The following is a 21,089-nucleotide window of genomic DNA, read 5'->3' as shown; positions in this document are numbered from 1 at the left end:
ATGCAAGGATCCCCTGTGGCAACTTCCTCACATTCACTGGCACATTTGCAAGATGTTTGATTAGAATAGTTATGCTGCTACTGATACTTGGTGGCACATTGCTCTGCTTCTCAAACCCTTTGGGCTTCCTAGTGCCTGGAAATTTGCACTTCTCAGCAGCGCAGAGTGTTAAGGCTGACAAATCTGGCACTTGTGTGAGGCAAGCGTCTCCTAGAAATTCCTCAGAGGTGGCCAGCCCTTTTTGGCTCATTGCTTTCAGCTGATTTTTCTCTCTGTTGCAAACAGGAGATGGTTGTAGATGCAGGGAGGTGTAGATGTTCACTATAGTTGCTCCTGCTCCCACTACCGGGCTAGGGTTCCTTCTTTTCCCTTAGGACCTGTGTTACCTTGGAGACTATCCTCCCTATCACATCCTGCTGAAGACAATGTTGTATTCCAAGTGCCAGCAGATTGTTTATGGGAGTGAACTGTTGCCATGACAATAATGTATTGGACTAAAAAAGGAGGGGGAGACTGCTTCCAGGGCATGGTTTGGCCCTTATTTAATATTACTCACCTCCCTGCTTCAGGTATGAATCTTGAAACAATTTTGTCACAAGTGCCACTTGCCGTGAGCCAAATTAAGTCATAGAACTTGTTTTTAGGGCCAGAATTTAGTAGACAAAACATAAGTTTCTATTTCCATTTTCTTTCACAAGGAGGTCCCAGAGTAAATCCAGCTGTCTCCTCTCTATCCCTGACTCACAAAAGCTTATTCTCGAATAAACATTGTTAGTCTTTGAGTTGCCTCTGGACTTGTTTTATTTTGCTACTACAGACTAACATGGCTACTCCTCGGGAAACCTCAAATGCAGGGACAATCAATAAAAGTATGCTATGCTTTTCCCCTGGTAGTTGTTACTACTAGGCAGGAATAGTAAAATCCACTACTGGTTTTGAGGGCGGACCTTCCTGGATCTAAATTCTCAGCCTGCTCCACCTCTCTCTTGCTCCCCCACTCCTGAGGGAATCAGTATCAGGCAGAAAGGTCATCTCCTGTAAAAACAAAACAATTATCCCTCTTTCTTTGTGTATGTTTATTCATTTAAATATATGGATATTTTTAATTTGCCTGTTGCCCAGCAGTGACATTAACCTATAAAGAGTGCAGGTGGAAGAACAAACAGTCTGTGATTGAACAGCTTTCTGAAATGGCTGTCTGGCAAACGTGTCTCCTCACATGCAATCCCAAAAGTAGGGATTCTTCTGCGTCATAACTGAACATGCTCTAGGGAGAGGCTGGTTCTACCTGGACGTCTGAAACCCCTGCAGAGTTTGTAGAAAAACTGAATCGGACAGTAAACTCACATCCAGAAGAGAACAAAGGGTCACACTAGATAGTACAAGCCCAGTTCTCCACACAAGCCATCCAAGTAGCCATTTGGAATAGTATGATGAGGATGGCGTCAATATTCCAGCTGCACTTACTCCCAGATGCAGGTGTTGGGGGAGGAGGCAAGAGGCATATCCCCATCATCACCTGCTAGCCCCTGGCCATTACCCAGCCCAGTCTGAGCCATGCCCCTGAAGCTTTGCTAGCTCTGCTAGGGCTCAGCTTGCTCCTGCAGCAGCAAATGATGAGCAGCAGACTTGACAAAGTACTTTGAATCAGTCCTGGATCAAATAATCTTACTGGATCATCAATCAGGTCTTTAAAAGTAACTACATATGAATTCATGAATCTGTCAGTTTGGATCAGGCTGGTAGTGGCTCCCCGGAAGTGCTATTTACACTGAAAGGAAACCACTGCACAAACAGCTGGGGAAGGGTTAAATTAGACCAGGAAAGGGAGCAAATAGAATACTTCCCCCCACATACGCATCTTGCTTACTGCTACAGTGCTGATCAAAATTGGGTTCTCCCAGTGGTTACTGGGAAACAAGAAATCTGATCATGGATCACTGATGTTATTTAGGCTGGTTCCAACAGAAAGATGAAAAAAAATCCTGTCACAGAATTACTTCTGCTAGCAGACACATATACACCAATTTAAAAGCAGAGTGTAAAAGGATTGCTCAGGGAGCTCACTCTGTTATAGCATGAATAAGCTCCTCTGAATATTTCTTTTGGGGTCTGTACTGAGCATGCCTCCTGGTCAGAAGGTAGCAAGGCTAGCAGAATAAATCACAGAGATGCCATAGGCAGCTCCAGAGGAGTGGGGGGGGGGGGCAAATGGTGCATGGGGCAAAATGGCTCCCGGACCCTACCCCTACCCCCCACTTACTTTAGTTCAGCTGGCTGCAAAGAGCAGCTGGCTGAAAAAGCAGCCTTGCTGGGCCCGCCAGGCTTCTCCAGGCCTTCTCAGCTTGGACCCGAAGCGGCAGTGGTGGTGAAGGGAGAATAGCAGGAGGGTGATTTCTGCCTGATGCCAGCATGAAATTGCCTTCAGGAAGCCCCGCCCCATGGTAGGGATCCAGCAGGTTCTCACAGGTTCCCGAGAGTAGGTTACTAATTATTTGTGTGTGCCGAGAGGGGGTTACTAATTGGTGATTTTGCCACGTGATTTTTGCCTTAGTTACGTCCCTCCTCTCAGCAGTAGCGCACAGAACTTGAAGCAGTCTAGCAGGAGGTGGCAGCCCTCGCGCCTCGCGTCTGGCATTTGTTTCCATGCCCAAGCGACCCGGGCACAAGCCCGAAAGCGGCTGTGTCCTTGCCACAGCCCCGCCCCAGAATGCCCGGCCACACCCCCGTCGTGCCCCGCCCAGCCCCATTGGCGCTACGCCACAGTTTGAATCCCTCCACCATGGGAACCTGTTACTAAAAATTTTGGATCCCACCACTGCCTTAGACCCCTTCCGCTCATGCAGAATAATGCACTTTCAATCCACTTTCTTTTTTTTTTCAAAGTTTAAGATTTTTTATTGGTATAAATATTACAATAAACATAATATATACAATTCATATTTTGAAATAAATGAGTCAATAATCAAAATTACTTACAGTTCATTGAAAACTAAATAATAATTATCTTACCTTTTCTTTTAAATATAATTTCTTAACTGACAATTGCTTTCACTATTGTCTCCAATTTCTTACTTCCTACTAACCTTTGTAACATTGCAACAAAATTGTTAATAACATGTTAATCCCTTTTTTAAAGTACTTTTTAGCAGAACAATCAGACTGCTTGATAGTACTTAAATCTCTATCAACCAAAACACTGATATATAAAAGGAAAAGTGATGGTTAGATTATTCATAGACCCTTAGCCAGGATGCAAACTGAGGATGTTATTCTGACAGCATCTCTAAAACAAGGAGGAACTAGTGCTGTTTTGGCCACCTCTGGAGACTGGATGCTGGGCTAGTTTGACCAAGGCCCCTTCCGCACATACAATCCACTTTCACAATAGTTTGCTAGTGGATTTTGCTATTCCGCACAGTAAAATCCAGCTGCAAAGTGCATTGAAAGTGAATTGAAAGTGTCTTATTCTGCATGTATGGAAGGGCAGTCACATTGGCCATGATGGGGTGATTCAGTCACCCTTTGTGCAGATAAGCAAGTGAATCTCCTACCTCAGCAGAAACTGAATGGAAGAGGGCAGGGACAGAGAGAGCAGTGAGTCATGCAGACAGCATTTTCTGTGGAAGGAAGATACGAGAGATCAAAGAAGCCTGACTGGACACTGGTATCACCCAGCACGTATGGCTCAGGGTTAGCACATATGCTTTGCTTGCATAAGGTTGGCCTCTCCAGTTAAAGGAAGTCAAGAAGGAGGTATTGGGAAACCCGAAGAACTGCTGCAAGTCAGAATAAGCTGTACTGTGCTGGATGGACTAATGGACTGACTTGAGGTAAAGCAGTTTCACGTCTCTGTGCCTACTGTGGCCATTGTCCTAAGTGTTCTACCAGTCTGAAAGGAACTTCTCCTAGGGGGGGCTTTCCAAAGCACTTACAGAAGGGAGCTAAAGAGTCCACTCCGGTTCCCTTTCCAGTGGGGGGGCTGAATTCCAGGCTGTCGCTAAGACAGGCAACTTACTTGGTCCCTGAAACTAGCCGAGGCTAAGTGGGGCGGGATCATCTTTGGTGCCCTGTCATTTGCGGCTCCTCAATACAGTGGATTGGAGCTTGTGTTACCACAGGAAGCGGGAGCGTTCTTTTTTTTTTACAGTTTTTACAGTTTACAGTTACATGCCCGCCATGACTCTCCCGTTCTCGCATGACGCCACAAAAGTGCGGCTCCTGATTGGTTGAGCGGATGAGGAATCAGTCGTTTCGATAGCAGAATCCGCGCCCAGAGCTTAAGCCCGAGCCCGGTATCGACCTTGTTCCAGCAGAAAGGTGCAGTTCATAACTGCGACAGGGATGTCGCAGTTCTGGGGGGGGGAACTGAGACAAAACAACGATGAGCTCAGTTGCTGTGTGGATACACTGAGGTGAACCTAGATAGAAACCAGTACAACTCTGTCAGTGCGGAAAGCCCCTAAGAGACTCTTTAAAAAAAACAAGCAACCAAAACACATACATCTGTACGGTGTTGATGTACATAGAATGGGAACAAGCATGCTGTCTCCCACCAGCATGTGTTTGCCACATGTAAACACAGGCATGTCCCTCTGATCAGGAGCTGTGGTCCCAGTGAGGAGGGATTCTACAAGGGTACAATTAGATACTGCAAGTGTTCACTTTGAATGATGCACTGCTGTGCTCATATGACCTGTGCTTGGAGGTGAGGATTGGATCTGGGCCTCGTGTCACCTTTGTAGGCATTGGCCCTGTATGTAGGGTTGCCAGCTCTGAGTTGGGATATTCAGGGAGACCTGTGATGGATGAAGTTAGGGGAGGCAAGGGACCTCAAAGGGATATAAGCCCATGAGAAAAATGGCAGCCCACAAATACAATTAATTAAGTAATTCCATACAATCTACCCTCCAAAGCAGCCATTTCCTCCTGATGAACCAATATCTGGAGTAAGGAGATGAGCTGTAATTCTGGAAGATCTCTAGGTGCCACCTGAATGTGGGCAGGCTACCTGCATGTCATGTGCTCTTGCCTCCACTCCTTTATGAAATCCTAGCAAAGATCCATCCTGCCTATCTCTAGCGGAGTGGAGGTTGTGTCTTCAGCACACAACAGGTAGATATCTGCTAGTGCAGGGGTCTGCAACCTGTGGCTCTCCAGATGTTCATGGACTACAATTCCCATCAGCCCCTGCCAATTAGCCATGCTGGCAGGGGCTAATGGGATTTGTAGTCCATGAACATTTGGAGAGCCGCAGGTTGCAGACCCCTGCACTAGTGCAACGGTTACCTGGCATGGACTAGCGTGAATGAGAGAAGGCTTCCCCTGTTGAATTTCTGCTCAAACGATGAAAACTTGCCTCTGTTCATTTGAAAAAAAAGGTTTTACCCTATTTGCAAACATTCCTCTCCACTGAAGGTCACCTTTCCTCTTCCATCGGATCCTTCAGCTGAAATCTCAGGACTGACCCACACAGAGGTCCAATTGTCTGAGGGACATTATGAGGGCAGCCAGCAGCATTTTTGGCATTGTTCACAAAGCGCCCATTAATGCCCATTGAAACAATGTCCTAATTCTGCCAGCACAATAGGAGAGAGCTGCCAGCACAGGCTGTTCTTGTTGGTGAAAAGCTACCTTCCCCCTTACCTGAAAAAGGTTGACCATTCACATCCAAAAGCTGAAGGGGAAAACTTCAGTTGTCAGTATCCAGAACTTCAACAAGGCTTGCAGTGTGGTAGCATCTGATTCAGTGGTGGGATCCAAAAATTTTAATAACAGGTTCCGATGGTGGTGGGATTCAAACAGTGGCGCCGCCGCAAACACGCACCTCCAGTCCCAATTGGGCAGTTTTAGTAACCCCTTCTCGGCACTCAGAAAAAATTAGTAACCACTTCTAGAGAAGTGGTGAGAACTGGTTGGATCCCACTTCTGATCTGGATCCCCCCCCCCCCCCATACATACATATACCCAATCTGATAGCACCGTCATGCTATGTCCACTGGTCCAGTCACATCCTTCCCAATCCAGTCATGCTTTCCCCTTATCAGCCTCCACTCCTGCCTGAACATTCATGCATATCACCCAGCCACCTCCTACCCTAATTTCCAAGGACTACGCTTGGCACAGCTTCTGGGCATTCATATTTGGGTGTGTGACTGGGGCTCGGAAAGGAATCCAGGTTGATGTGGTCATTAAGAGCAGTGGATTCTAATCTGGTGAAGCAAGTTTCCCCCCACTTCTCCACGTGAAGTCTGCTGGGTGATCTTAGGATAGTCACAAGAACTCTCTCAGCCCCACTTACCTCACAAGTTGTCTGTTGAGGAGAGGGGAAGGGAAAGTGATTGTAAGCTGCTTTGAGACTCCTTAAAGTTAGAGAAAAGTGGGGTATAAGCTCCAACTCTTTTTCTTCTAATTGTTTTCATGTTTAGATAGGAGCATTTGATGGATGGTTACTTTTTAAGTTGACCTGATTTTCCAGTAATTACAGTTTGTTGGAATTTTACTCTAGAAGCCATAATACAGTTGAAAAGTGCACAGGTTTGCAGCTAGTTACTGAAGATTTGAAAGAACAGATTAACAGCTCTGAAGTCAGAAATGCAAAGCTGAACTATTCATTAGGTTCCCAGCAAGGGCGTACCATCCACAGGGACATATGGGGGCAAATGTCCCTGGGCGGAGGCCATTTAGTCATGTGGGGATGGAAAATTGCCCCCATACCCCTCCTCCCTCCCCCTGGTCCCCCTAGTGACACCTTGTCCCCCCCCCAGACCTGCAGCATTCTCACGTGACCACCCCCCACCCAACCTTTGGCTTGGGCTCTGTTTCCGGCTCTGCTAGCTGCCGCGCTCACCTGGGCTTGTGGAAGCAGGTCCTTTCGGGCTGGGCTGAGATGCTGGCTCCAGCTTGTGGTGGCTCCAGCTGTGGTCGCAGCAACTCCACCCCCGCCCCACCCACCCAGGAGCCCCAACTGCACACACGCAGCAGCCTGGGCCAGAATGTCTGTGTATAAAAATCCTCACTGGTTCAGTCAGGGATTGTTTAAATCACACACCTGTACTTGGCAGGGCAACAAACAGTAGGAAATTATCATCACTGATTTGCCATTGGAAGCCTCTGCATTTTACCTTTTTGAAATCTATTTTCGGGGGGGGGGACTCCATTCTTGCCCCAGGCTCAATTTTCTGTCGATAAGCACTGGTTCCCAGCCTCCAAGTGAGGCCTGGAGATCTCCTGAAATTACAACTGATTCCCATATGACAGAAATCATTTCCCTTGGAGGAAATTGCTGCTTTGAAGGGTGGACTACATGGCATTATACCTCTTGAAGTCCTTCCCCTCCTCAAGTCCTGCCTTCCCCAGGTTCCATTCCCAAACCTCCAGGAATTTCCTAATCCTGAAATGGCAACCTTAATTTTAGAACTAGCCTGTTTCAGCAAAAGTCCAAATAAAGGGGGGAAAGTGATGGATCCTCAGTTAATTAATTAATGGCACAAATTCTCTAACCTGTTTGGGGTCCCCGTGCAAACTTTAAACAAATGTTTTTTCATGTTTTACATACCCACCACCTTTTGGGACTGCCTAATAGTCCCAACCAGGTGTTTCCCTTCCAGAATCTCTGTGGACAAGGAGTCTGTTTTGCTATGTGGAGTAAATTTGAATCGGATGAGATAGAAAACATACCAAGTAAGCAAATAGAAAACGTACCCAGTAAGCAAAGGGAGATTTACAAAATCAATATTCATCAAAAATTTCTTAGAATATGAAATTGCACTTTTTGAATGTCAAGCACAATCAAATCTTTCTTTTGAGAGAGATCTTTTTTAAAAAAGCTTAAAAACTCTTGTGAATGAATAATAAATCAATAATGTCAGAATACTGACTGTTGAGTGCTTTCTCTAATAAGCAACCAAGACTAGTTAATCAATCAAAGAACAATTAAAACATTAAAGGCATTATAAAAACCTAAAATCGAGCAAAATTTTATTGATGATCTTTTAAGGTTATTTGATACTTCAGATTGTTTTGATGATTGCCAGAGGTTGCCTTGAGAGCATGTATGCTTGTCATTGCCTTGAGAGTTGTGTGATATAATTTTTAAAACAAGTAAGATTAAAACAAAAGATCAGTAAAGATCAGCATAGTTTAAAACAGCACCAAATGTTGTCTGAAAGAGGAAGGTTCACATTTTCATAGTAGTGCAAACTCTGCAATTGACTTTTGAAATACGTGAAGTCTACCTTGAACTCTTCAAGGCAGTGTAGTGGTTAAGAGCTGGAGAACTGGGTTTGATTCCTTGCTCTGCCACTTGAGCTGTGGAGGTTTATCTGGTGAACCAGATTAGCTTGTGCATTCCAACACACGCCAGCTGAGTGACCTTGGGCTAGTAGTCACAGTTCTTCAGAGCTCTCTCAGCCCCATCCACCTCACAGGGTGTTGGGGGGGGGGGGGAGGAGGTTGTAAGCCCCTTTAAGTCACCTTACAGGAGAGAAAAGGGGGATATAAATCCAAATCTTCTTCTGTTTTTCTTTTTCTTTATTTGGAAGTTTGCTATAACTGAAATGAGATAGGTTGCAGCCAAAAAAAAACACTGTGGTATTAATTCTGACCCCCTGATTATCTGCTAGAATGAATAGAACACTATACTACTTTCCATGAGTAGAGATATTTACATCTTCGTTGCTCTTTTGGTAATTGTTTTTAAGATTCCCTTCATGAGATTTACCTTTTCTACTTCTGTGGGTTTTTTTAAAATTGGCTTGCAATGTATCATCTTGGTGCACAAATGCCAGAGCTGCTGACCTGCTTTTTCCAGGAAATGCTTCCCCACAAATAGGCCCTTCCATTCACACTGAACAAAATCTCTTTTTGAAGTGGAAGTGTTGCTCAATGAGTTCCTCACGTCTAGGTCTGGAGAGATACAAGGTCACAGGCTGAGGTGATGCATATGACCCATTTCTCCCAAACTATCTCCAGGCTTAGAAGGCTGCTGGCCCCCTAAGTCCCAAAGAAACTGAGAGCATCCTGGCCTTCTTCTCTTTGTAGAGTAAAAATACATCAAAAGGAGAAAGGATTTTTTTTAATTCTGGCTTTTTTTTGTACCCTTTCTCTATCATTGAGCCTCTACATCAGCCTTGTCTGAAACTATTCATACCTCATTAACACCAGAATGCAGCATGCGTTTATTTTAAAATATGTATGTACTGCTTTTATGTCCTATGCTCAGAGCATTTCCATAGATATAAGCAATACTATGGACATCAAAAATATTAAAATCTTGTGCCAGTCATCCTCTCTGCCATACCTACCTCATAGGGCTATTGTGGGGATAGAACAGAGGAGAGGGCAACAGTGTAAGATGCTTTGGATTTCCAATGAGTAGAAAGATGGGGTATAAATGAAGTAAAATAAACAAACGAAAAGCAACAGTGGATTATCGGATCACCAACACAACAGTAGGTCAATTTATAAAGGCCGCTTCAAACAGTTCAGTTTTGTAATTTGTTCTGAAGATCAGCAGAGGTGATGCTACCCACACTTCTAGGGCCCCCATTCCCAAGGATTGGAGGTATATAAGCTGACAGCATCCTGACGTCCCACAGCACTGGGACTGAAAACAGCCCCTGTGTTGATGTGCCCAGTGTTCTTGGAGGCTCCTGCCTATCTAACTGAAGTGCACTGAAATCCTTTTATGCAGCTGTCTCTTTAAATACTAGCAGGTGGAGCTACTAATTTACTGAATTCATCTAGAAAATCCTTAATGAAACAATCACTCTGGCAGAGGCATCTCAATTGCTCTGGTAAATGCTCTGTGGTTAATTTATCCTCTGTCTTTGCAAATCACTTTTCAAAAAGGCTGCTTATTATGTTGGTTGCTGTATATTGAACCCCCTTTAAGGCCTCTTAAAAGGACTGAAACCCAACCTAATGTTGTTCTCCATGGCCATCTGATCTGTGTACACACACAAGGAAGACAAGCTGTGCTTACAAGGGACAAATGCTGACATCTATTGAGACATCAGTAGCTGCTTTAGTAGCAGATACCCAGTCTGTGAAAGCTTCAGAGCCACTTTGGAGTCTCACGCATATTATTATTCCACACGGGCTTCTGGAAACTAAACCACCCTAGGGAACGTTGAAAGCATCGTGGAAAACACTGCGGGGTTCAAGTTTATTTAAGTTCCTCAGGAAGCTAGTCTCATCTTAAAAGAAAAATGTTTAAGCATTTCTTCCCATTTTCAGTGCCTGGAAAAAAACTACAGTGCTACCCTGACCCTGTAAGCATGGAAATATAGGCATCAGCTGGGAATCAAATCTGTCTGCCTTGTTGCAACAGTGCTAACCACTCCAGCATACAAGCACTCTTCCTTCTCACAAATTTCCTCCCTAGCTGCTTATCTTGTAGGGATTAAGTCCAACAAACAGAATCTACCTGGACTCTAGCAATGAACATCACCCATGGCTTGTATGGGCCTGTTCTCTTTGTTTTTCTCTGATCCCTGCCAACCCTAATCTAGGGTGACAAAGAGGATTAATGATTCCCAGACAGGTGGGAGGATGCCTGAATTAGGAGTAACCGTCATTGCTAGAGCTCTAATAACTTGTGGGCATTTTCCTCTGTTGCCTCTTGGCCTCCTCACTATCTCGTACTTTCTGAAGCCACCAGCCGTTTCTGCTGATCCTCTCAGGTGAGGTTCTGTGCTGCTGTAGAAAGATCTATCCCTGGAGATGTTCCTTGTTGATAATGGCTGTGTTCCTGTTGGAGAGTTAGGCTCTTCTCAGGCCACCATTGAAGCCTAGAGCCTGTTCCATTGGCCATGTCTAGTCCTCCATTGGTTGTAGGCTTGTTAACAAATTACTAGACCAGAGTGAAACTATGCTGTACCCCACCAAAAGATAAAAATGCAGTTCTGCATTGTTGGGCAGAAGTGAAAATAGTGTGCTTCCACTGTAGGGAAAAGAGTCCTGATATTAAAATGGCCGCCATGGATAAAACCACCTGTTCCTCTGGAATCCCTTGGGCTATCACAGCGGTTTTAACTGCATTCTGCTCAGTGACGCCTGAGGATTCTCCTCCGCTAATCAGGGTTTTTAAAAAATTCAGACCCCCTGATTTTTCCAAAATGATCACCACAAGTAAAAAATGCCCGTGGCTCTGGAATCCCTTGGGCTATCACAGAGTTTTAAATTGCATTCTGCTTGGGGTCACCTAGGGATTCTCCTCCAACTCAAACCTTCCAATTTTGTCATTTTTTCCTGGTCCCCTAAGATGGTCCAGGAAGTGGCTGCAGATTAATTCAACATTGAGGTTCTATCTTTCTGTGAGCCAAGGTATAGTAGACTCAGAATCTTGAAGGTTCGCCATTAACTACAGAGGGCAGTGGTGAGACAATCCAGTAGGTTCCCTATCAGCACCCAGCCGCCTGCCAGATGTCCCTCTGAGAGTTTCCCACTACTTCATTTCTGCTTATTACAGCTACACAATCTAATTAGCCAGTTGCCAGCTGCAGGCTCAGTACCCAAGAGGATACAAAGATGCTTTGCTGCTTAGTAAAAGCAATTGTATCTTAGAGAACAGGAAGTTCCTGTAAAATGTGAGGAGCTGGAGAAAAGGTGTTACTTCTTCCTGAGATAGAATCATAGAGTTGGCAGAGACCACAAGGGCCATCAAGACCAACCCCCTGCGATGCAGGAACACATAATCATGCGTTGTCCCTTTTGGATAGAATAGGATGCATTGTTGTCCACAGGCTTGCCTGGCTGTTTCCTGGAGCACACTGATGCCATTTCTTGTGGAATTCTGCACTGGGTCAGGAAGGAGAGGAAGAATGACATATTGTTCGGCTCGGAGCGATTGAGTTCTGTACCACAGTGGAGAAACTAGGGAACTTGGTGTAAATACTAAAAGACTGGCATTCTGCCCCGACTGGTCAGTAGAGCAGTAACTTCTTCTCAGGGCCCCATCTTGCCAAAGGCCCTTTCCGCACGGGCGCTGAGCAGGGGTGCATCACCATAAATGATGCTGATGCCCCCTCCTGGGACTGTTCGGTCCCGGTAGGGGCGCAGGCGACGGCGAAGCCTTAGCACAGGCTGCACCATCCCCGAACACCTTACCTTCCATCTCCTGGCTTCCAGCGTGTCGCAGAGGCCAGGGGATACACACCCCTGGCCTGAGCGATGGCTCTGGAGTCACAGGCCAGGGGGTGTGTCCCCTGGCCGCTCCAATGCGCCACTCCTGGAGCAAGGTTCAACAGTGGCGTCTTCGCACCATTTGGGCGTTGCGAGCATGGCGCTGCTGCATTGCAACGATGCTGTGTTGCAACGATGCAGTTCAAATGCCACCCCAGGGATGGCATTTTTAGTGTCCCTGGGGCACTGTTATCCGCCACAGTTTCAGTTATTGATCTCAGCAACCCCAATCTTGAGAACATACTTCCCAGTTCCAGATATGGCTCTTGCCAGCCAGTGTTTTGTACTAGCCTTGAAAATGCTAGTGGTCCCCAAACTGATAACTGGTATCTACCCACCGGAGTGTGTGACCTTAATGAAATGGGAAACTAGACTATTGGCTACAAGTGGCAGGGAAGTGTAATGGAAGCAGCCTGGAAGGGATTTGCAATTCTGAGTTAAGTGGCTTTGGGAACTGAAGAGAAGCAAGATTGCAGTGAGCGAGTCTCCTTAAAATTAGGCTGGAGACAGGCAATCGGCAATCTGCTTTGCTTCTGCTGGCCTTACCATGAATCCAAAAAATATCTCGGGAGATCTTAAACTCAAAGCAGGTAGTGATAAAAAGTTCTAACCAGCACTGCTAAAGTCAAGGGCCGTTTCCGCACGAAGGCAGAAACAGCCGGGTCGGCGTTTATGACGCCGACCCGACGACGCTGGGACTGTCCGCATGGATGGTCCTGGGAACAGCCGGGCAGCCGGCGCCACGGCGCGCCAGCGCCCGGCCGACCCTCTCGGTGATATCCTCGGGCCTTCTGGCGCATCGCCGGCGTTTTCCTGGGGACACGCCCCCCTGCTCCCGCGCTACCAGCTCCAGCGGTGCAGGGCAGGGGGGCATGTCCCCAGGCCTTGGCGACTTGCCGGAGGCCCAGGGACAAGGTGAGTGCCGGGTGGGGGGAGGCGGCGTGAAGCCGCTGCCGTTCGCTCGGCAGCAGCTTCACTGCGGCGTTTCCCCAAAAAGAGCGCTGGGAAGTGCTCTGGGGAAACGCCGGCTTCAGGCCGGGAGGGCGGCCTGGAGACGGCATTTTTACCGTCTCCAGGTCGCCATTCATTGCCCGTGCGGAAACGGCCAAGGTCAGAGGGAGATGAAAGACACAGGAATGACGAGGGCAAAATAGGAGGAAAATTAGGCTGGAGGCAGGAACCAGCTGCCCACCAGTTCAACAACAACAACAAAACCAGTTGCAAAACTTGGCCTCTCCAGCTACCGTAAGCTATGTTCAAAAGAGAACTCCAAAGTCCTAAAGGCTGGTAATGGAGAGAGGAAAACCCACAAGAAAAGGAGTTAAGAGGGAATAAAGCTAGAGCCAGGTGGAAGGAAAGGACCCCAGATGCCCAGGAGAAGTGGAGAAAAGGGCACTTGAACAGGAACGTGCATGTCTGGAGACAACTGGTCTGGATGACTGGAAGTTGGATTTAAAAGGGCTAGGGGTCAATGTGATAGAGAGGAAATGTTGCCTTTGGGGTGCCCAACTCATTCTTTTGTGATCTGTGGTCAAATAGGTTTTGCAGGGTTTTGAGACCCTACAAAACCCTTTTTGTTCAGAGATAGCAGTGAGGACAGAAAGAAGAAGCCTGTACACCCCGAACCTTCGTCTCCTGGCTTCTCTATTTCATCACCTTCAACTCTCTTCAAAGGGATTTCTGTAACCTAAGTGTCAAGACCCTTATTTTCATCCATGCCAGCATGGCTGTGTTCCCAGTGAAAGGATGGGCAAATGTATCCATTCTGGATTAAAAACTGGAGTGAAAAGCAGGGCTGCGTAGATGTGGCTGCAAAATGTCTCCTTTTGGTCAATCAATGTACTGATTTTCTGTTGCACTTGCCAGCTGCCTCCTTGTCCTCCCCACCAATAATGTGGATAAACAAATGCTGTCCTTTGCAGATGGTTGTCCTGATGGACCCAATGGAGGACCCTGACGATGTACTACGCGCCAACCGCTCACGGGAAAAATCCTACATGTTTGATGTTGCCTTTGATTTTGCTGCTACGCAGGTCAGAATTTCACTCACCCATATCCCTCTTACCCACGGCCATCAGGGCCAAAGGTGATATTATACAACAGACACAGTTTCCCAATGTATACATTTTTAAAATGAAAAACATCTGCAGGAGGCTGCCACTTGATCAGAAGATAAAAGAAGGGAGAGAGATTCCAGTAATTTTTACCTCAGGGATAGGAATACCTGATTTTTTTTCCCAATGGTTGAAAAGCAGCTTGGGCGTGGATTTTGAGAGAGGAAATGACCAAGGGTGTAAAGGGTAGGCAGCCCCTGGCTCATCCCATTCCTTCTGATCTCCATTTCCTAAAAATGTCAGGGGCATTTTAGTCTGCTGTGTAACATATTGTTCAGTCCTAAAACAATTCTGTCATCCCAGCCTCCCGTTCTTGCCTGTCTCAGGTATAGTACCAGGTGGCAAGTGAGATGGCAGGACCAAACTTCAAGATACAGTTTCACCAGCTCTGTTTCAAGCTAATTTGCATATAATGGTGAAACTGGAGCTCTTTAGCAAGGTCTACTCCTCCTATGACAGTTGGTGCACCTAGAGTGGGTAGCAAGTTCTGGTTTTGAACAGACAACCAGTCTGTTGTCGAAGGCTTTCACGGCCGGTTTCAACTGGTTGTTGTGGGTTTTCTGGGTTGTGTGGGCGTGGTCTGTGATACACCTCTGAAGATGCCAGCCACAGATGCAGACGAAACGTTAGGAACAAGATCTACCAGACCATGGCCACACACCCTGGAAAACACACAACAACCAGACAACCAATCATTTTTCACAGGGTGGATGGATATTGCCTTCTGGTGACTAGCAGCTCAATCCAGAGCTGGGGGGATGATGCCACTTGAGTGCCGCTCCACGCGCTCCACAGGGCTCTCCCATGATGCAGGAAGCCTGAAAAAGTTTTTTTAAAAAACTTCCAACTCCCCTATAGGGGAGAATAGAGATATGTCGCAAAAATCATAGTTCCTACGACATATGGGGCTCTAAAGGCTGACTAAGGTTTACCCTGCCCCCTGGAATGTCCCTGGAATGCCAGCATAGCTGGGGGTGGCGTGCAAGTGCCAACTGGAGATTGTGGGGTGTCGCAGTGGCCGGCCACCGGCAGATTTGTCCCTTTGCTAGCATAAGTGTCCTGGAGAGGGCATTTAAACTGGCAGGAGCCCTTGCCACATCCAGAGGGGGATTGGTCCCCACCCAGATTGCACTGTAATTGTTATCGCTCAGTGCATAGGTAAGGAACACTGAATTCTCCTGTTGGACTTGTTACATCCAAATGCTTTGTTCGTCAGATTGTGTTGTGTAGGAGGCACACAAACACGCAAAGCCAGACTCCCCAGTCATTTGTATATCTTGTATGACCTTCAAGGCAGAATTTCAGCTTCACCTCCCTCTAGTCTAGTCAATGTGATGGGAATGTTTATATGCATCATAGTATGAGTTTCCTTTTCCCTTTCTTTTCTACAAGATTTTTAGTTCTCTGGAACCAGTTCTTTTTGACCTGCTTGCAGTCCAGCTTCAATGAAATTAATTATGCCAACAAAGATAACTTGTGGTTTTAGGACTTCTTTTCATGTTAACTCTTTCCCACGTGGAGGAAAAGATCAATGTACCCTGTTTCTCTGAAAATAAGACATCCCCTGAAAATAAAGTATGCCAGAGGTTTTGCTGAAGTGCTAAATATAAGGCATCCCCTGAAAGTAAGACGTACCGGTAGCAAAGTTTCTGTTTGGAAGCATGTGCACCCCCCAAACCCCTCCCCCTTCCTGCCCCCCGGGCCTTCTCGGCCCCCCACCCCTGCAATTGAGGGACTGGTTTCAGTGATGACAAATCTCACTGCATAGTATATAATAAATGTTCATATTTTTTTTGTTCAACAATAAATGTGAATTCTTCTTCATGGAAAAATAAGACATCCCCTGAAAATAAGACGTAGCGCATCTTTGGGAGCAAAAATTAATACAAGACACTGTCTTATTTTCGGAGAAACAGGGTAGGGAAGATGCCTTCAGAGAGGGGTAGTGTGAGGATGATCCCATGCATTTCTGATGTCTGCAAAGATATGCCGTTAGTGATCATATCTTGCCAGTGTTGCGTCGTCTGCATTGGCTCCCAGTTGAGTTCCGAATAGTCTTCAAGGTGTTGGTGCTAACCCTTAAGGCCTTACGCAGCCTGGGACCCTCGTACCTTCAGGACCGTCTAACCTGCATGTCCCAATTCAGCCTCTGTGTTCAGCAGAGGCCGATCTTCTGGTGGTCTCTAGCCCTTCAATGATGCAGCTGGCCTCCACTAGGGCCAGGGTCTTTACAGCCCTGGTGGAACGTTCTTCCTCCAACTGTCCGGGTCCTGCGGGACCTTGGAGAGTTCTGCAGGGCCTGTAAGACCGAGCTGTTCCACCGGGCCTTTGGAGAAGCTGGCTGCTGATGGCGCCCCCTCCTTCCCTTTTTATCATCTGTGGCCTTTTACATCTTGGGTCTTTCCGTTCCCTCCTCAGAGGGACCTTTAGATTGCCGGATGCAATGTTTTATATGCTGTTTCTTAACACTCTACGTGATTTTAGGAGTTCCTAACTTGGCTATATTGTATGTATTTATTGAATGTGCTCTTCTTGTTATTTTAGATTATATTAGTTGTTGTACACCGCCCAGAGCATGCATATATATATAGACAATGGACCGCAAAACATTGTGCCCCACCATTCTCAAGGTACACATAAATTGGTGAGGGGTGGAAGAAGTAGGACTTCTTCTCTAGATCAGGAGCTTGTCTGGGAAACTTGTATCATACTCCAAATCAAAGGAATACAAATTTCATCAACATCTCTCAAACTAGTGATCTCCTGAGGCGGGGAGAGGCACAGAGAGAAGGTAATCATGTCCAGAGTCTAAAACGATTGAAATGTACCATTGAGATGACCCTGGAACCCATCTATCTGGTAGAAGGCCAGTCTCTTCCTGACCTTGGATGGCTCACTAGGAGCTTGAGAATCTCTGTTCTCCTATATTGAGCAAGCAGTAGGACAGTAACCATAGGAGCTAAATCCTGGTGATGTTACAACCAATGTTGTTCAGTGCTTCGCATTTCCTCACATTGGGTAATTTTATTACATTGTTTCCCTGGAAACAATTAATATATTTGATACCCTCATGTTTTCATCTCCTTTTGCAGGAGATGGTCTACCGTGCCACCACCAAAGGTCTCATAAAAGGTGTAATTTCTGGATACAATGCTACAGTGTTTGCCTATGGCCCCACTGGTAAGTGAACAGGCCCTGGTCTGAATACAATACACTATCTCACCATCTGTTTGTGACAACCAAGCTCTGGTTACTGCAGGCATTCAGGTTTTAACTTGGGAAGCTGTGGAAAAAAAACATCAAAATTGCTGAATTCTCTGGGTATGAGGAAGGGCAGGGTCAAGAGAAAGCATGCTTGGACAACATGCTTTCCTTCTTTTGAACTAGCAGGGATTTTTGAACCTGTTTTGCTGTGCCCTGTGAATGGCAGAAAATAAACTGCCCTTTCACTGACATTGGAGTAGATCTGAGACAAGTAGATCTGGATAAAAGTTTTTATTAAATCCTTGGAAAAACTGTTACATCTTACTCTAGCACAGCTACTCAAAGCAAACTGCTCCATGCCCTTTCAGAATAGCCATTCTATCAGTTTATCCCAGGAAAGTCCTTTTAGAGTGGCGATATAGACAAATTCAGTTGTGACAAAATAATGCAGTTATGACACTTGTGCAGCCTTCTATCCAGGCTTTGAGTGAGGGGGAGAGAGGTGTTTTCCATTTGAACAAAAGCCAGATTTGTGTAGTTCTAGTTGGCTGGCCCTCACATCAATAAATAGCCACCCCTTCTAAACCCATAAAAAAACCTTCTAAAGCAATAAATAGCCACCCCTTCTAAGGCTAAATTCCAAATTTGGGCAACCCCTTCCACACCCACACAAACAAACCAAAAATGCAAATATGTTACCTGTTTATCTGCCACCATTTTCAGTATTCTCTTTCTCACTTCAGGGTGTGGAAAGACCTATACCATGCTTGGCACAGACAATGAACCTGGGATCTATGTTCGGACTCTCAATGACCTTTTCCATGCTATTGAGGAGACCAGCAACGACATGGAGTATGAAGTGTCCATGTCCTACCTAGAGGTGAGGTGGAGTCACCTTGGGGCCAGGGAAGGGATGTGGTTGTGAGGGACAGCCTAAGCAGGCGTCTACATCATAGTGTAGAAATGGGAAGGGACTGATCAGTGTTAGGGTGATTGTTTTTTCATCTGCTGTGCTCTGATTCACGTAAATATTTCTGTGGTGCTCCTAGAATAGCAACACTTCCCACGTCGTTTTTCTTTGAGAAGAGGCTGAACTGTGTTTTTGTACCTGAAATTTGGATGCCCAGGTTCTCATCTCTGTTTGCTCATTGCAAAGATGCACCTTTTCTACTTTTCAGTCATTTCCCTACTTTCATCTGAAAAACTCAAGAAGCAAAGAAGAAGAAGAGTTTGGATTTATATCCCCCCTTTCTCTCCTGCAGGAGACTCAAAGGGGCTTACAGTCTCCTTGCCCTTCCCCCCTCACAACAAACACCCTGTGAGGTGGGTGGGGCTGAGAGAGCTCCAAGAAGCTGTGACTAGCCCAAGGTCACCCAGCTGGCGTGTGTGGGAGTGTACAGGCTAATCTGAATTCCCCAGATAAGCCTCCAGAGCTCAGGTGGCAGAGCTGGGAATCAAACCTGGTTCCTCCAGATTAGATACACGAACTCTTAACCTCCTATGCCACTGTGGCAAGGGAAGGAGTTGCAACGGAAGGAGCCTTCCCAATAGAGATGCAGTTCTGCTCTAAATCTTGCTGTTACCCAACTGTCCTTAACCCCCTAGGTTGCCTCTCACCAGACACCCCATTCATCCCTTCTGTTTTTATGGCAGGCGAGCACATCATGCTGTGCATAGATAATCCCCTTGGTTACACACCAGGATGGAGGCTAGTACAATATTGACACATGTGAGCAGCTTGGAACAAACAGCCACCCAGCAACAAAACAGGGAAGGCCGAGTGAGCGGCTGGAAGAGCAGGACCTTGTTCCATAGTCGAGCTCTCGGCTGCCTCTCTCTTCCTCCAGCTCCTCCTTCAGGCGTACTCAGGCTTTAGCCCCTGACAGCCATGGTTTTCAGTAAGTTTGGGCATCCAGGCACCAAATTCAGCATTTGGTACAAGAGTAGCTTTTCAAGCAGATGGCAGAAGCTGACCAAAACTGAGCTCAGCACATGGCCAGGACATCCACAAAACCAGCTCGCTACAGCATGATGCAGCTGGAAGTCAGCACTGGCTGAAAGGAGATTTTTTTTGTCACCACCATAAAGTCAGTAGTCTCCCTTCCACCTCCGTTGACATCTAGAGTAGATTGGATGATTCCTATAATCTCAGGCAAGGAAACAACAGTGAAACTGATACTTCTGGAAATAATTTGAACTAGCTGAGAAAGCTGCTTCTTTTTGGCCCTTGGAAAGGGCTGCCTCTTCAACAACTTATTGTCCAAAGTCTCACGTGCTTGGTCGTTGATCCAGAGGCCCCAATCCATTCCTATCTCAGTAACTCAGATACCTGGTCAAATGACCTTGGAACAGGTACCACTGTGGGTTTCCCCTGTATTGTGGGAGTGCTCCACATGGGGTAAGCCATGGGAGGCTTTTGGCATTCTAGTTTTTTTCAGACCCAGAGGACCAAGTAGCCCCTCCCCCTGATCTCCTGGCCCATTGCTGTCCTTCACACCAACATATCCCCACTCTGATTGGCAGGGAAGGGAGTGAGGCAGGGGGCGGAATAAAGCTCCAGTCATGCAGGTGGTATCCTTTGAAACGAGAGTGAAAGAAGCCTGCACTGCCCAAATGCAAAAAAATTCAGCCCACCAATACTGATAGCTCCCAGTTCCCTGGGGGTGGAGGGGAATATGGGCATGGACTTCAACCTCAGATGATTATCAAGTTTAAATGTCTCAGCCACAAACCCCTGTGGGATTGCTTGGGTCAGGAGGGGGACAAACAGTGCAGCTATTGTGATTGTGTGAAAACTGTTGCTGCCTGTTTTTAGAATTATATTAAAGATAAGATTAAGACCATACAATAAAACAACACCAGGCCCTTGTCAGATTGAAGACATACTGAAACAATTCTGAAATTTTCAAAAACAAGCCTTAACCCATTTCAGACAGATCAGAGGGGAGGTGGCCTAATGAACCTCATGAGGCAGAGAACTGCACATTTGTAGGGCATATATCCCTGTCGCATCCATAGGAAAGTATAGCCAGTGGTCGATTTCAGGTTTCACCATCAGACATTCAGAATATGTGTAATGCCCATCTTTTTCTTATGTTCTGTTCATGACCCAAGGAACAGTTGCAGCTGCAACTCCAAACTTTGGTTTGTTACCTTGGGGAAGGGATTCAGGGAGCAGAATTTAAAGCAGTCTCCAATTGTGATTCCAGGATCTGACTTCCTGTTGTTCTGTGTCCTGATATTCAGTGTTTTGTCCTGCTAATAGCCCAGTCTTGTGACTGTGGGCAGAACAAGGGTGGGGACCATGAAAGGCATTTTATCTACCCATGGCAACACAGGAGCAATCCTAAGCAATCCTAAGCAAAAATAAGTTTCTAGTGAGAAGTAAGTTTTGTTTTATTTAGCTGGCTTACTTCTGGGAACATATTCTGAGGATTACGGCCTTAATGTGTTGGTTGTCAATATGCTATTCATTCCCCCACCCCACCCACCCCTCTTGCATACAAAAAAAAAGTTTAGCTTTCACTGAGCTGAGCAAAGCGAGGAATATAATAGAGGAGCATGCATACAAGGAACTACATTCTC

The 21,089-nt window shown here is 46.2% G+C and overlaps 1 protein-coding gene across 1 annotated transcript in view; it reads left to right on the top strand.

The window, feature by feature from the left end:
* KIF19 (kinesin family member 19) overlaps positions 1 to 21,089 on the top strand; it is a 42,561-nt gene that overhangs the window by 6,265 nt on the left and 15,207 nt on the right. Inside the window, exons 3-5 of the mRNA XM_048488710.1 lie at positions 14,109 to 14,219; positions 17,393 to 17,480; positions 18,248 to 18,384. Coding sequence (XP_048344667.1) covers positions 14,109 to 14,219; positions 17,393 to 17,480; positions 18,248 to 18,384 — 336 coding nt within the window. The remainder of the gene's footprint in view (positions 1 to 14,108; positions 14,220 to 17,392; positions 17,481 to 18,247; positions 18,385 to 21,089) is intronic.

The sequence above is a fragment of the Sphaerodactylus townsendi genome, linkage group LG03 (genome assembly GCF_021028975.2).
Source record: "Sphaerodactylus townsendi isolate TG3544 linkage group LG03, MPM_Stown_v2.3, whole genome shotgun sequence".
In the NCBI taxonomy this organism is placed as follows: domain Eukaryota; kingdom Metazoa; phylum Chordata; class Lepidosauria; order Squamata; family Sphaerodactylidae; genus Sphaerodactylus; species Sphaerodactylus townsendi.
Note: the sequence above shows the minus strand (reverse complement) of the source record. Positions and strands in the feature narration are given on the sequence as shown.